This window comes from Stegostoma tigrinum, chromosome 14 (genome assembly GCF_030684315.1).
Source record: "Stegostoma tigrinum isolate sSteTig4 chromosome 14, sSteTig4.hap1, whole genome shotgun sequence".
NCBI lineage: Eukaryota > Metazoa > Chordata > Chondrichthyes > Orectolobiformes > Stegostomatidae > Stegostoma > Stegostoma tigrinum.
This window is the reverse complement of record NC_081367.1, coordinates 61,974,991-61,991,598: the sequence shown is the minus strand read 5'-3', so window position 1 is coordinate 61,991,598 and position 16,608 is coordinate 61,974,991. Positions and strand designations below refer to the sequence as shown.

Sequence of the window (16,608 nt, the reverse complement as noted above, 5' to 3'; positions counted from 1 at the left end):
ACAGTGCTGGTCGCCACATTATCAAAAGGATGTGGACACTTTGGAGCGGGTGCAGAGGAGGTTCACCAGGATGTTGCTTGGTATGGAGGGTGCTAGCTATGAAGAGAGGTTGAGTAGATTAGGATTATTTTCATTAGAAAGATTGAGATTGAGGAGGGACCTGATTGAGGTCTACAAAATCATGAGGGATATAGACAGGGTGGATAGCAAGAAGCTTTTTCCCAGAGAGGGGGACTCAATTACTAGCGGTCATGAGTTCAAAGTGAGAGGAGGAAAGTTTAAGGGAGATATGCGTGGAAAGTTCTTTACGCAGAGGGTGGTGGGTGCCTGGAATGCGTTGCCAGAGGAGGTGGTAGACGCAGGCACATCAACGTCTTTTAAGATATATTTGGACAGGTACATGGTTGGGCAGAGAGCAAATGGACACAGAGCCTTAGAAAATAGATGACAGGTTAGACAGAGGATCTCGATCGGCGCAGGCTTGGAGGCCCGAAGGGCCTGTTCCTGTGCTGTAATTTTTCTTTGTTCTTTGTTCTTTGTAATGTTTACAGCACAGTCAGAGTCAGAGTTGCTTTGTGGAAAACTTTCATTCTGCTCAGTGAATGTGGTAGGGTTTAAAAGGTAATGTGGGATAGTTCAGAAGGTCCTGAAAAACCACTTGTAGTTGAAAGATATGAAGGGAAGTTCAGCAAATGTGAGAAAGGGAGAGCTACACATTCCATTTGTACCAGTGAAGTAATTAAATGTAATGTCAGGCAGGTCGTTGGATGACACATATTGGAGGCTGAGAGAGACGCCAGAAACAGTTGGAATTGGACTGGCAGCTTAATGTTCCAGTGTGCAGATGCTATAGGAGGGGTGGAATGGTGGGGGATGGGTGGCGGTGTTTAAGAGAGGATGGGAGTGGTGTTTTTTTTTAACTGGGGATTACATTACGCCTGTATTTAGGGAGGATATTCATGGGAACGTGTCCAGGGAAGTTATATGTGTGGAGCTGAGTAATAAGAAAGTGATAACCAACTTATTGGGATCCATTAGGCAGTAGTTAGATGGAAATTAAGAAACAAATTGGTAAGGAGACCTCCGTTACCAGTAAGAATAATCGGGTGGTTCTGTTAGGGGCTTTTAACTTTCCATAGAAAGGAGTTACCATGATGTTAAGCACTTGGATGGAAATGAATTTCTTAAGAGTGTACAAGAGCAATTTCTAATTCAGTAAATGGGTATACCAATTAACGAATGTGGTAAACTTGGCCTACTCTTGGGAAATTAATCCATGGCACAACATAGTGGGCTGAAGGGCCTGTACTGTGCTGTACTTTTCTATGTTATATGTTCTATAAGGCCAGGTATGTGACTGCAGTGTCAGTAAGGGAGCTCTTTCAGGCCAGTGACCACAATTCTCTTAGTTTTAAAATAGTGTTGGAAAAGAATTGACCAGATCTAAATGTAGAACTTCTGAATTGGAGGAAGGCCAATTTTGACCGTGTTAGGCAAGAACTTTCAAAAGTTAATTGGGGGGCAGATGTTTGCAGTTAAAAGGATGCCTGGAAAATGAGAAGCATTCAAAAATGAGGTGATCATAGTTCTGACACAGTATGTTCCTGTTAGAGTGAAAAGCAAGCTTGGTGGTTGCAGGGAACGCTGGATAATTAGACAAAGTGAGGTTTTAATCAAGGAGAAGAAGGAAGCATATGTCAGGTATAGGCAGCAAAGATTGAGTGAATCCTTAGAAGACTATAAACGCAGTAGAATTATATTTCAGAGGGAAGTCAGTAGTGCAAAAAGGGGATGTGAAAATAGTTTTGGCAAATAGAGTTAAGGAGAATCCAAGGATTTTATAAATGCATTAAGGACAAATTGGGAACTACACAGAGAATCGGGCCTCTTAAAGATCAGCAAAACCGCCTATGTATGCAACCATAGGAGATGGGGAAAAAACTAGATAAGTGCTTAGCATCAGTGTTTACTGTGGAGAAGGATATGGAAGATAAAGAACATGGGGAAATAAATAGCACCATTTTTAAAGCTGTCTATATTACAGAGGAAGCAGTGTTTGATGTCTTAAAATGCATAAAGGTGGATTAATCTGCACAAACTAATCAAGTGTACTCTAGAACTCTGTGGGAAGCTGGGGAAATAATTGCTGCACTTCTTACTGAGATATTTGTATCATCGCCAGTTAAGGTGCTGGAAGACTACAGGTTGACTTGTGTGGTGAGGTTGTCAAAGAAAGATGGTAAAGTAAAGCCAATGAACTGTCGACCAAGTAGCCTGACGTTGGAGGTGCGTGAATTCTTGGCGGAATCCTGGATATACAGGATTTACATGCGTTTGGTAAGGCAAAGACAGATTAGTGATTATCAGCATGGGTTTCTGCATGGGGGAATCGTGTCCCACTAACTTGAGTTCTTTTTTTGAATAAGTAACAACGAGGCTTGGTGAGGTCAGGGTGATGGACATGATCTATATAGACTTCAATAAGACATTCAACAAGGTTGCTCGTCATTGCCTAGTTAACAAGGTGAGATCACTGAGACAGAGGGTAGTAGTAGAAGGTTGCTTTTCAGACCAGAGAACTGTGACCAGTGTGTGCCACAAGGATCAGTGCTGAGTCTACTATTTTTTGTCATTTATATAAATGACTTTGAATGTGAACATAAGCATAGTTATTGAGTTTGCAGATGAAACCAAAATTTGAGGTGTAGTAGACAGCAAAGAAGGTTACCTCAGAGGATGGTGGGATCTTGATCACATGAGCCAATGGGCCGAGCAATGGCAGTTGGAGTTTAATTCAGATAAATGTAAGGTGTTGTATTTTGGAAAGGCAAATCAGGGCGAGACTTATACAATTAATGGTAAGCTACTGGGGAATTTTACTAAACAAAGAGACATTGGAGTGCAGGTTCATATTTCTTTGAATGTGGAATCACAAGTAGGAGGGATAGTGAAGTGCTTTCCTTTATTGGGCACTGCACTGAGTATAGGAGTTGGAGGTCATGTTGCAGCTGTGCGATACATTGATTATGTCACTTTTGGAATACTGCTTGTAATTCTGGTCATGCTGCTATAGGAAGAATGTTGTGAAACTTGACAGGGTTCAGAAAATATTTACAATGATGTTTCCAGGGTTGGAGGGGTTGTGCTATTAGGAGAGGCTGAATAGCCTGGGGTTATCTTCCCTGGAGTGTCGAAGGCTGAGAGGTGATCTTACAGAGGTTTGCAAAATCATGAGGGACAAGGATTGGGTAAATGGGCAAGGTCTTTTCCCATGAGTGAGGAGTCCAAAATTAGAAGGTATAGGTTTAAGGTGAGAGGGGAAAGACATAAAAGTGACCAAAGAGACTTTTTTTAAAAAATGGGCATGGTGGTGTGTGTGTGGAATCTATCGAGTATGGAAGCAGGCCATTTAGCCCACTGAGTCCACATTGACCCTCCAAAGAACATTTCACCAAGACCCATTAATCTACCTATTCCTGGGATTCTGCATCTCCCATGGCCAATTCACAAACCATCATATGTTTGGACTGTGGAAGAAAACTAGAACACCAAGACGAAACCCACACAGACATGTGGAGAATGTGCAAAACTCCACACAGAGTTGCCCGAAGTTGTAATAAAACTGGTGTGTCCAGCACTGTGAGGTAGTAGCGCTGACCACCAAACCAGTGTGCCATGGATCATCAGATACATGAGCATCCACCACAGCAGCATGACCATCCCACAGTCTAGTTCCAAAAGTAACATCCCTCCATCCCAGGATACGCAAGCCTCCAAGCACCAGTCAACTCTCCTCCTGGACTAATCTCCTCCCCCAAGATCGTGACATAAAACAGGTCGATAGATATCTTTTAAAACCAGGATTGTTGACTTCTCACAGACTCAGAATTCGAAGGAACTCCGTGAGTTAAAAAAGTATGACTTACAAATTAAGCGCTTTGATTTGTCATTAAATATTTTATTCCTCATCAAATATTTTATCATCTCATATTTAATATTGGTTTCTTTGATTTTGACCACAGTGAACCCCTGCAATTCTGAGATCTTTATTTTGAACAAAAAGAATTCATAGCAATGGACATATTGATGATAATGTACAGGAGTAATAGATAAATGTGCAAGAAACACCAATTTGTAATGTCTATTGTTTTTAATCATGGTACAAAACCAAGCATGCGGTACATGATAGTCTATACAAAGAACAAATATTTCAGGATTGACTTGGTAAGTTCGGTGTTGAGTATGCCTAACCTACAAGGCCGCAGTGAATTACAGCATCTCAGTAAGAAAATGCACAAATATATAAAGATGAAACATATGGTTCATATTAATTAAATAAACATAAAACATCTGCTGGTTAGCAAGTGAAATTACAGGTGTCTCACCATTAAGAACAGGAGAAGCAAATTATTCATGAATTCCTTTGGAATATGATCACTAAGCTCTTTACAGCAATTTTCTTTCCAGTGCTGACTGCATTTAGTCTCCTTTTTTTTCGTCGATATTAAACAAATCAGTTTCTCTATTATCTCCTCAATTGCAGGAATGGATCCAGGAACATATTTATACAGTATTGTTTACAAAGGTTCCTTGATAAATAGCATGGAACTGGATGAACACAACAGACCAAGCAGCATCTCAGGAGCACAAAAACTGATGTTTCGGAAGTGTCGAGACCCAAAACATCAGCTTTTGTGCTCCTGAGATGCTGCTTGGTCTGCTGTAATCATCCAGCTCCACACTTTGTTATCTCGGATTCTCCAGCATCTGCAGTTTCCATTATCTCTGATACAACTTTAACCTCACTGCAAAGCCTCTTCCAGGGATGCCTAACCTGAAGAATTAACCCTCCTCCCTCGGGACAAACTTCATGGGATCTGTCTCCCACTACAAATCTCTTGTAATCTCTTCAGCCTTGAAACTGCTTGACCATTTCCTGAAGCAAACCAGGTACTACAGCTATGTCACCTTCCTCAGCACCTGCCTGCAGAACCAGAGCTTTTCTGATGAAGGTTTGAGGCCCAAAACGTCAGCTTTTGTGCTCCTGAGATGCTGCTTGGCCTGCTGTGTTCATCCAGCTCCACACTTTTGTTATCTTGAATTCTCCAGTATCTGCAGTTCCCATTATCTCTTAATAAATAGCCTTCCATTTTGCCTCAGAGCTAAATTGATAGTGCATTGTGCATGGCATCTTGGGAAGGTGAAGCCCATGCAGGCTTTCAGTGGATTGTTTTTCATGGCTTATGTAGCCCAATTGCTGCGCCGTTGCTTGAAACTCAGTGCAATTGCTATTGATAAGATGTACAATTGAATTTCACAATTGCTGCGAATGTATCATTTGAGCTGAACTATAAAAAAGGAACTGCAGATGCTGGTGATCTGAAACAAACAGAAACAGAAATTGTGATCAGAGATAATGGGAGCTGCAGATGCTGGAAAATACAAGGTAACAAAATGTGGAGCTGGATGAACACAGCAGGCCAAGCAGCATAGTAGGAGCACAAAAGCTGATGTTTCGGGCCTACACCCTTCATCAGAAAAGGGGGTTGGGGAGAGGATTCTGAAATCAGGAGGAAGAGAGGGGCAGTCAGACCGAAGATGAATGGAGGAGACGATAGGTGGAGAGGAGAGTATAGGTGGGGAGGTAGGGAGGGGATATGTTAGTCCGTGGAGGACGGAAGGTCAACGGGGCGGGAAGAGGTTAGTAGGTAGGAAATGGAGGTGCGGCTTGAGGTGGGAGGAGGGGATACGTGAGAGGAAGAACAGGTTAGGGAGGTGGGGACGAACTGGGCTGGTTTTGGGATGCAGTGAGGGGAGGGGATTTTGAAGCTTGCGAAATCCACATTGATAGCATTCGGCTGCAGGATTCCCAAGCCGAATATGAGTGGCCATTCCTGCAACCTACGGATGGCAGTATTATGGAACTGCAGGAGGCCCGGGATGGACATGCCATCTGAGGAATGGGAGGGGGAGTTAAAATGGTCTGGGACTGGGAGGTGCAATTGTTTATTGTGAACCAAGTGCAGATGTTCTGCAAAGTGATCCCCAAGCCTCCGCTTGGTTTTCCCAATGTAGAGGAAGCCACAATGGGTATGGCGGATGCAGTATACCACATTGGCGGATGTGCAAGTGAACATCTGCTTGGTGTGGAAAGTCATCTTTGGGCCTGGGATGGGGGTGAGGGAGGAGGTGTGGGGGCAGGTCAAGCACTTCCTGTGGTTGCAGGGGAAAATGCCGGATGTGGTGATGTTGGAGAGGAGTGTGGAGCGGAGAAGGGAGTCGCTATTTAGTGGTAGGGTCTGATTGTAGATGGCAAAAGTGTGGGAGGATGATGCATTGTATCCGGAGGCTGGTGGGGTGGTATATGAGGACAAGGGAGATTCTCTTTGGGTGGTTATCGCGGGGGTGGGGTGTGAGGGATGAGTTGCAGGAAATGTGGGAGACATGGTCGAGGGCATTCTCGACCACCGCGGGTGGGATGTTGCATTCCTTGAAGAATGAGGCCACACCCATACATCGCAGATGTCCTCATTCTTCAAGGACCGCAAATTCCAACAACCACCCCCCTCCACCGCCGCGGTGGTCAAGAACATCTTCGACCATGTCACCCGCATTTGCTGCAACCCATTCTGCACACTCCGCCCCCGCAATAACTGCCCAAAGAGAGCTCGCCTAGTTGTCACACATCACCACACCAACCTCCGGATTCAACGCATCATCCTCCGACACTTCAGCCATCTACAATCTGACCCCACCACCAAAGACATTTTTCCATCCCCGATAATAAAGCGTGAAGCTGGATGAACACAGCAGGCCAAGCAGCATCTCAGGAGCACAAAAGCTGATGTTTTGGGCCAGACCCTTCATCAGAGAGGGGGATGGGGTGAGGGTTCTGGAATAAATAGGGAGAGAGGGGGAGGTGGACCGAAGATGGAGAGAAAAGAAGATAGGTGGAGAGGAGAGTATAGGTGGGGAGGTAGGGAGGGGCGAGCAGTTTGAAGGCTGAAGAGATTGCAAGAGAGTTGCAGTGGGAGCGAGATTCCCTGAGGTTGATCCGGAGAGAGGAGGATAACTTCTTCAGGTTAGGTCTATCCCCACACTTGTCTGCCTTCCGGAGAGACCACTCTCTCCGTGATTCCCTTGTCTGCTCCACACTCCCCTCCAACCCCACCACACCCAGCACTTTACCCTACTACCACAGGAAGTGCTACATTTGCCCCATACCACCTGTCTCACCCCTCTCCCAGGCCCCAAGGTGGCTTTCAGCATCAGCAGATGCTCACCTGCCCATCTGCCAACATGGTACACCACATCTGCTGTACCATTTGAGGCTTCGTCCACATTGGGGAAAACAAGCGGTGGCTTGGTGACTACTTTGCAGAACACCTATGCTTGGTTCACAGTAAACAACTGCACCTCCCAGTCATGAACCATTTTAACTCCCCCTCCCATTCCTCAGAGGACATGTCCATCCTGGGCCTCCTGCAGTGCCATAATGATGCCACCCGTATGTTGCAGGAATAGCAACTCATATTCAGCTTGGGAACTCTGCAGCCCAATGGTATCAATGTGGATTTCACCATCTTCAAAATCTCCCCTCCACCCACTGCATCCCAAAACCAACCCAGCTCGTCCCCGCCTCCCTATTCTGTTCTTCTGCTCACCAATCCCCTCCTCTCACCTCAAGCGCACCTCAATTTCCTAACTACTAACCTCACCCCGCCCCCTTGACATGTCCGTCCTCCGTGGACTGACCTATCCCCTCCCTACCTCCCCACCTATACTCCTCTTTCCACCTATCTTCTTCTCCATCCATCTTCGGTCTGCCTCCCTCTCTCTCCCTGTTGATTTCAGAATCCTCTCCCCAACCCCTTTTTCTGATGGAGGGCCTAGGCCCAAAACATCAGCTTTTGTGCTCCGAATATGCTGTTTGGCCTGCTGTGTTCATCCAGCTCCACACTTTGTTATCTTAGAAACAGAAATTGCTCGGGAGACTCAGCAGGTCCCCTAGTATCTGAAGCGATAAAACAACGTTAACGCTCCGACTCCAGTGACTTCTTCTGAATGGTCAGTTCAATTTTGATGATGTCACTGGAGTCGGAACGTGAATTCTCTCCTTTTTCAAAGATAGTGCCGGACCTGTTGAGTTTCACTCACACTTTCTGTTTTAATTTGTGCTCATGTTTCTGCTGCAGAGACATTGAAACCACATGTAAAATATGTATACGTGAATTCCTCCAAGGAATCCTTCTTGTCGCCCTTTAATCGAAAAAGGGCATTTCATTTTCTAAGAATTTTGGCAATGTTCGCAGGTTCCATATCACTTAACGGTCAGTGAATTTTTTTTTTCCATGGGCATACAGTCACTGTTACAATATATGAATGTATATAATTTGTTAACTGCTAAATCCCAGCTCAGGGGACAAAACGTTCTCCTTGTGCTTTTCAGGATGAATCACAAAATGGTACAGATGGAGAAGGTTTCGTCTCTGGTGCCTCAGACTACTATTGGAAAATTCCACTCAAGCAGCTCCAAAACCCAGCATCAACCCACACCATATGGCTGTGTTTCTTTTTTTTCCCCTAAGTACATCAGGAATTCCCTCTGAATAAGATTCCATTTGATCTCCATGTTTCTCTAGAGCTTAGGATATGTCAAGACCTGCCCGTGTGATATTTCCTTTGGGGGTTTTGAGACAATTGCTCAACATTTCCTTCATGAAGAATCAATTCCAATTGAAAGAAACCAAAAAAAAAGTGAGGTGAAACAGTATTTAAAGACATTTACTGGGAAATTCCAATCGCACTGAGTCTTGCGATAAACAATGTTTTTCCTTTGGGCCCTGTTAACTCTGTTAGCACCTTTATGCGCGGACCAAATGCCAGCCTGTAAACAGTGGGAGAAATTCGACTTACTCAGTTTATTCAAAGCTGGAGACATTGTTTTGGGTGGAATTTTCAGCCTGCATTCAAATGTAGAATATCGAGAACCAGCATTTGCAACCAAACCTGAAGCGGTAGGATGTAAAAGGTTAGTTCAATTTTACAGTGAATAAAATCTCCTCAAGTATTGAAATTATGTTACGCTTTTTATAGTGGATGCACATTTGAATCTGTTTGTACGTTGAATTATATCTCAAATTGCAATCAAAAACATTGCTTGCAGCTGAAATGACCATGATGTAAATATGGGTTTGAAGAGTTGGAAAGAGATTTTTTTTGTGCGCCGGCTAAAAGTCTATAGCTGAGATAATCGGAAATGCAGATGCTGGAGAATCCAAAATAATAAAGTGTGGGGCTGGATGAACACAGCAGGACAAGCAGCATCTCAGGAGCACAAAAGCTGACATTTCGGGCCTAGACCCTTCATCAGAGAGGAGGATGGGGAGAGGGTTCTGGAATAAATAGGGAGAGGGGGGAGGCAGACCAACGATGGAGAGAAAAGAAGATAGGTGGAGAGGCCACAGCTGGCACCTTCCCCTGCAACCGCAGGAAGTGCTACACTTGCCCCCACACCTCCTCCCTCACCCCCATCCCAGGCCCCAAGATGACTTTCCATATTAAGCAGAGGTTCACCTGCACATCCGCCAATGTGGTATACTGTATCCATTGCACCCGGTGTGGCTTCCTCAACATTGGGGAAACCAAGCGGAGGCTTGGGGACCACTTTGCAGAACACCTCCGCTCAGGTCGCAATAAACCACTGAACCTCCCAGTCGTGAACCATTTTAACTCCCCCTCCCATTCTTCAGATGACATGTCCATCATGGGCCTCCTGCAGTGCCACAAGGATGCCACACGAAGGTTGCAGGAACGGCAACTCATATTCCGCTTGGGAACCCTGCAGCCCAATGGTATCAATGTGGACTTCACAACCTTCAAAATCTCCCCTTCCCCCACCGTATCCCACAACCAGCCCAGTTCTTCCCCTCCCCCCACTGCATCATAAAACCAGTCCAGTTCGTCCCCTACCCCCACTGCATCCCAAAACCAACCCAGCCTGTCTCTTCCTCCCTAACCTGTTCTTCCTCTCCCCCATCCCTTCCTCCCATCTCAAGCCGCACCTCCATTTCCTACCTACTAACCTCATCCCGCCTCCTTGACCTGTCCATCTTCCCTGGACTGACCTATCCCCTCCCTACCTCCCCACCTATACTCTCCTCTCCACCTATCTTCTTTTCTCTCCATCTTCGGTCCGCCTCCCCCTCTCTCCCTATTTATTCCAGTTCCCTCTCCCCATCCCCCTCTCTGATGAAGGGTCTAGGCCCGAAACGTCAGCTTTTGTGCCCCTGAGATGCTGCTTGGCCTGCTGTGTTCATCCAGCTCCACACTTTGTTATCTAAAAGTCTATAGCTGTTGCTTTTGTCTCTTTCGTATTTAATTAAGAAACGTTGTATAACTCAAATAATCATACAACTGCATCTGTCCAAATCATAAATGGTCGACTGCTAACGTGATTTCATTCCTGTTCTGCTGGTTTTTTTTTTGTAGATTTGATTTCAGAGAATTTCGTTTTGTGCAAGCTATGATGTTTGCAATTGAAGAAATAAACAGGGACCCTATGCTGCTCCCGAACCTTACACTAGGTTACCAGATTTATGATTCTTGTGGCATGCCGTCCTTGTCTATTAAAGCAGCCTTGAAGATTTTGAATGGGCAAAGGGATGCTGCTTCAGATGAGACCTGTCAGAATGTAAATGCTATTGTTGCTGATTCTGGATCCTCACAGTCCACCGCAGTTTCAAGTTTACTCAGCCCTTTCACAATTCCCATGGTAAGTAATCCACATCGAATATTACGACAGCACAACACCCGGAAATTACTATACCATAGTGTCGTGAGGGTGTTTTATTACCATCTATAAAGATACCTTTCAGTTCCTCATATCCGCACATGTTAATAAACATCTATCTATTCTAATCCCATTTTTCAACAGCTGGTCCGTCGTCTTACATAGCATAGTCCTTCAAGTGTTCTTCAAAATAGTTCATAAATGTCTCAACGCTTCCTACCTGTATCACCCTTTTGGGCAACGGGTTCTTGATGCCAGAAAATAAAATCCTTAGTTTTCCTCTAACACTCCTGCTCCTTACCTGAAAACTATGAACCCTGCTTAATAAGCCCTCTTCTCAGGGGAAACGTTTCTCCCCATCTACACAACTTTGGCCGCTCAGAACTTTGTAAACCTCAATCAGGTCCTCTCTCAGCCTTTTCTGCTCTTTGGAAAACAACCCTATCCAATCTAAACTCTCTTCATAGCTCTGCCATTCTTCCCCAGTAATCATGCTAGTGAGTTTCTTCTGCATGCTTTTGAATGCATTTGCATTGTTGTTATGTTACGGTGAACAATACCACATACAATATTTCAGCTGTGGTCTGTCATTATACAGCTCTATAGACAAATCAGTTTTTTCTTGTTTTCTACAATTTGGCTAATAAACTGTAATGAAGTTGCTCACACTTACATTACTTTCATCTGATTGGAAATTCACACCAAAATCAACCCAGAAAATGGTGAAGTTGAGTAATAAAGGTAACTACATCACAGAAAAGAATGGATGAATGGCATTACGATTTCATTCACACTTTTGACATTATTGCAGTACATAATAAAATGAACATATACATTCATCACAATTGGTTATCATTAACCTTTGGCCCTTGACCAGATATTTCAAAATGATGTGTTTTTGAATAAGCAAGTAAGGTGAAAGATACAAAATGTTATTGTTCGGCCATTTTATTAAGTTTGTATCCAAGAGTTCTGAAACTGCACTCGGCTGTTCTAGTTGTCAAATCATCAACAACAATTTTATTTGTGTGATTTAGTACTTGTGTCCATTTGATATTGTGAGAGGTCTCAAGGTGCATTCACAGTTTATTATTGATTGCTAATGTGTTGGCTACTTTCAGCTTTGTCATAAATCTTCACTGTCAACAAAGTTTTGTCTGAAATGCTATAGAATTGCTTAAATCATGCCATGGATTCTTATGATTACAGCCCATGTTGATTGCTCAACACCACACACACATGCCACGAAACACAATCTTTGATTTTGTGAAGGACAAGGTATGCGGCAAATGTACACTCCAATTCATTGTTATCAAGATTAATCACCTGTCCCATTGTCTGTCATTTAATTGTGATGTAAATGGATGATTTCTGGTGTGGCAGGAGTGGCATAATCCAGTGGCAAGTGGATTAGCTATGAAAATTCTGACTAGAATTTCAAAGAATGAGGGATATCTCAGAGAAACTGGGAAAATTCAAACAGGAATAGGCAGAAAAAAATGCAGGAAGGATGTTCCCAATGACTGGGGAGCCCAGAATCATTGTTGAGATGATATGGGTCATTGATGTAAGAGATAAGGAAAACTTTCTCCACCTACAGAATGGTGAGCCGGTGGAATTCATTGCCACAGAAAGCAGTTGAGGGCAAAGTATTGAATGTATCCAAGAAATAGATAGTGATGTTTCTAAGAGCAAGATATAATTACTAGGGCTAAAAGAATCAAATAGTCAGAAGAGAAAGGGGGAAGCAGGGCACTGATTTGACCAATCGGCATGATTTTATTGAACAATGGAGGAGGCTCAAAGGATCAAATAGTTTATTCTTGCACCTATTTTCTTTGTTTCTAAATTATGCACTCGTTTTATTCGAATGTAAAAATATTTCAACGCTCAACAATCTTTTAAGATCAGAGCAACTTTGAGCATTAGCACATGCAGGGAGGACGAATAATAACTTGGTTATTTGTCTACACCCACAACTGAGCATACTCAGCATTTGCAGCTTAATTATGATTATTTTTAATGGTGACACTATGTCAAATTCATTGAAAGATGTTCTCATTACAAGTTCATACACATCCACTTTCCAGCATGGGTCCCTGACTAACATGGTCCAGATTCCTTGTCCTGGTTATATTATCAGCTGAAATAACTGCAAAAAGCACGGTTCACGAATAAAGTTAACTACAGCGAGCCCCGAGATAGCATGAACAGACCGACCAATCTGATAACTGGCTCATGGTATTTTTGTTTTGCAATAATCGTTTTTACAATTCTGATTTTAAACAGGTCAGTTACTTTTCCACATGTGATTGTTTGAGCAACAAAAAAGAGCATCCGTCATTTTTCAGAACAATACCCAGTGATTACTTTCAGGCAAAGGCATTAGCACAACTGGTGAATCATTTTGGTTGGAATTGGATCGGAACAATCAAGAGTGACAGTGACTATGGTAATTTCGGAATGCAAGCGTTCACAGAAGCCGTGCAGCAGTTGAGAATTTGCATTGCCTTTTCTGAGTCCTTTTATAGAACATATCCAAGAGAAAAATTACTCAAAACGGTTAGAGTCGTGAAGGAGGCAAGCACAAGAGTTATTGTGGCGTTTGTTGCTGAACGTGATATGGAAATTTTGCTGAAGGAGATTGCAAGACAAAACATCACAGGCATTCAATGGATAGGAAGCGAAGCCTGGATTTCCACACCAATCCTTCCATCGGAAGAAAGCCGAAGATTTCTGATTGGAGCATTAGGAATCTCAATACCTCAAGCAAATATCCCCGGTTTTCAAGCATTTTTGTTTCAAGCGCACCCTTCTTCAGACGAAGGAAATAGTTTACTCAAAGAATTTTGGGAAACGACTTTCAATTGTCGTCTGAGCTCTGCAAAGAATCAGGCAAATGGAACTGAAGTAACTTCTGAATGTACAGGCAGAGAGAATTTAAAAGCCATTAAAAATACCTATACTGACGCATCTCAGTTGAGAGTTACATATAATGTGTACAAGGCAACGTATGCTATTGCGCATGCTCTGCACAATATGCTCAGATGTGACATTTTGAAAAAAGCATCCCTGAAGAACATATGTGACAATCCATTTGATTTTCAATCACAACAGGTACTGAAATTACATTGCAGTTAGCAAAAAAAGTAAATCTGACAGTTTTCCAATTATATTTATGGAACGACAAAAAAATAACAAAAACCGTGCACATTTGTTTTCTTTTGTTTTCTCTTAAAGCTATTGCACTATTTGAAAGCGGTTAACTTCACGACGAAGACTGGAGAAACTGTGCACTTCAACGAAAATGGGGATCCCGTTGCAAAGTACGACATTGTAAATTGGCAAAGCACAGGGGCCGGTACTGATATAGTTACAGTGGGATATTATGATGGATCTGCGCCTCCAGGCCAAGAATTCACCATTAACGAAGAAGCAGTTATTTGGAGTGAAGGACGAAGGAAGGTAGTCGAGAATTAATTGCCTTGATATCTTTCTTGCTGATTGTTCAGAGAGATAAACAAGTTCTTTAAAAATACTATTGACAAGGCATGGAAGTCAATGTAAATACAGCTCCTTGTCCAATTACTATTCAAGTACACAGTTTACAATGGTTATTATGGGAGGCAAGGCCAGAATCGAATAAGACATCAGCCATTTGCGTGTGGAACATGATTAAAGTGCTCATGCTGATCATGAAGAACCCTGAAATACCAATCTTGTGGTGTATTTTTTTAAAATAGCACTACAGCTATTGGAAGACTTACATTCAGTTAGTTAAATATGTCTAGAAAGTAATTTCGATATATTATTTGTAAATGAAAAAAAACTGATTCCATACGTTCTGTCGGGGAGAAAACATGCTACCTGGCTTGACTCCAGATCTGCAGCAATGTGCCTGAGTCATGACTATTCTATGAAATGGCTTGGATAGCCAATCAGTTGCCACCAGTAATTTTGAAAAAATAAATACTGTGTTTGTCAGCAATGCCCACACTCTGTGAATGAACAAATAGCAAAGACTTGTTTCAATTCACGCAAGAATCTTCCGAATGTATTCCAAATCAAAGTAGAATACTGTGGATGTTGTAAATCTGAGATCAACCCATTCATTGCTGGAAAACTCAACATCTCTCGAGGGAGGAATTGAGTTGATGTGAGTCTCCTTCAGAAGAAACATCAATATGTGTTTCTCTCTACACAGAATCTAACAGACCTGCTCGGTTTTTCCAGTATTTTCTGTATTTGTTTCCAATATAGGTCACCTGCTAGTTCCCTTATATTTTCCATTGATATATCTTTAAACCATATGTTCCCATCTAGATTTTTGGTTCATGCACCACACATCTAAATCAAACTCTGATCCCACAGAAATTTATGACTTTTGTTACATTGGCTTACCATTCTCATCGCTGGACCAAGCTTGGGGTCTTGCAAAGTTCTAAATGTGTATTCATCTCATTTTCGTAAGGTACCACAAGCAATTTGCTCTGAAAGTTGTACTGCTGGAACCAGGAAAGCTGCCAGAAAACAGCAACCTATTTGCTGCTTTGATTGTGTCAAATGTGCTGAAGGTGAGATCAGTAATATTACAGGTATGTAAGCATATTGACACATGCATATGCATAATTAACTATTCATATAATCTAACCTATTTATATTTGTTTTAATATCCACAGTTTTTTTTCATATGTTTTAACTTTTTAAAAATAGATTCAATTACATGCCTGAAATGTTCTTGGGATTATTGGCCAAATGAACAGCGAAATCAATGCATACCGAAGATAATTGAATTTCTTTCTTTTGAGGAGGTCATGGGAATTGTTTTAGTGACATTGGCATTAATTGGAACCAGCTTCACAGTGACTGTAATTGTAATTTTCTGCATTCACATCAACACTCCTCTTGTTAAAGCCAATAACTCAGAAATAAGTTTTCTGCTTCTTTTTGCTTTAATGCTGTGCTTTCTCTGCTCAATAATGTTCATTGGAAAACCTTCAAACTGGTCTTGCATGCTACGCCATGCAGTGTTTGGTATCAGTTTTGTGCTCTGCATTTCTTGTGTTTTGGGCAAAACCTTGGTTGTAATGATGGCCTTTAAGGCAACCTTTCCTAACAATAAGATGATGAAGTGGTTTGGGCCAGTACAGCAACGTCTGGCCATTTTCATCCTTACATTTATACAATGCGTAATATGTATGATCTGGGTAATTACATCACCACCCTATCCATTGAAAAATATTAGTTATTTTAAAGATATTATTATTTTGGAATGTGATGTTGGGTCTGTGACTGCTTTTTATTTGGTATTTGGCTATATTGGATTTTTGTCTTGTGTTTGTTTTGTGGTTGCCTTTTTAGCCCGTAGGCTTCCAGACAATTTCAACGAAGCAAAATTTATTACTTTTAGCATGCTTGTATTCTGTGCAGTTTGGATAACATTCATTCCTGCTTATGCGAGTTCCCCTGGCAAATACATGGTGGCTACAGAAGTGTTTGCCATTTTGGCATCCAGCTTTGGCCTACTTTTCTGCATCTTTGTTCCTAAATGTTACATTATCCTATTGCGACCAGAGAACAATACAAAGAAACATTTGATGTGCAAAGTCACTTGAAAGAAAAGATAGTTCTTATTTTTCCTCTATGTTACAGCTGTGTGATAGTTTTGCCATTTTATCAGATCAATACCAGTTAAAATGATTAATTTGTGATATCTGGTTTCATGTCATTGGCTTCTTTCTCAAATATTACAGAAAATTGACTTGCAGCATTGGATTTAGGAGCAGGATTACGCTATTCAACTTTTCTAGCATTCT

The 16,608-nt window shown here is 42.3% G+C and overlaps 1 protein-coding gene across 1 annotated transcript; it reads left to right on the top strand.

Annotated features, from left to right (window-relative positions):
- Positions 1-10,510: 10,510 nt before the first annotated feature.
- LOC125457793 (extracellular calcium-sensing receptor-like) lies at positions 10,511-16,407 on the top strand. Its single transcript, XM_059650904.1, has 5 exons — positions 10,511-10,774; positions 13,082-13,909; positions 14,033-14,257; positions 15,264-15,387; positions 15,506-16,407. Exons 1-5 carry the CDS (start codon positions 10,526-10,528, stop codon positions 16,405-16,407), a joined length of 2,328 nt encoding a protein of 775 aa, XP_059506887.1. The 5' UTR covers positions 10,511-10,525.
- Positions 16,408-16,608: the final 201 nt, after the last annotated feature.

Coding starts and splice junctions, on each gene's coding strand:
- LOC125457793 (XM_059650904.1), top strand. CDS start 10,526: ATGATGTTTGCAATTGAAGAAATAAACAGGGACCCTATGCTGCTCCCG. Junction 13,910..14,032: donor TTGATTTTCAATCACAACAG/GTACTGAAATTA, acceptor TTTCTCTTAAAG/CTATTGCACTATTTGAAAGC. Junction 15,388..15,505: donor TGAGATCAGTAATATTACAG/GTATGTAAGCAT, acceptor TTTTAAAAATAG/ATTCAATTACATGCCTGAAA.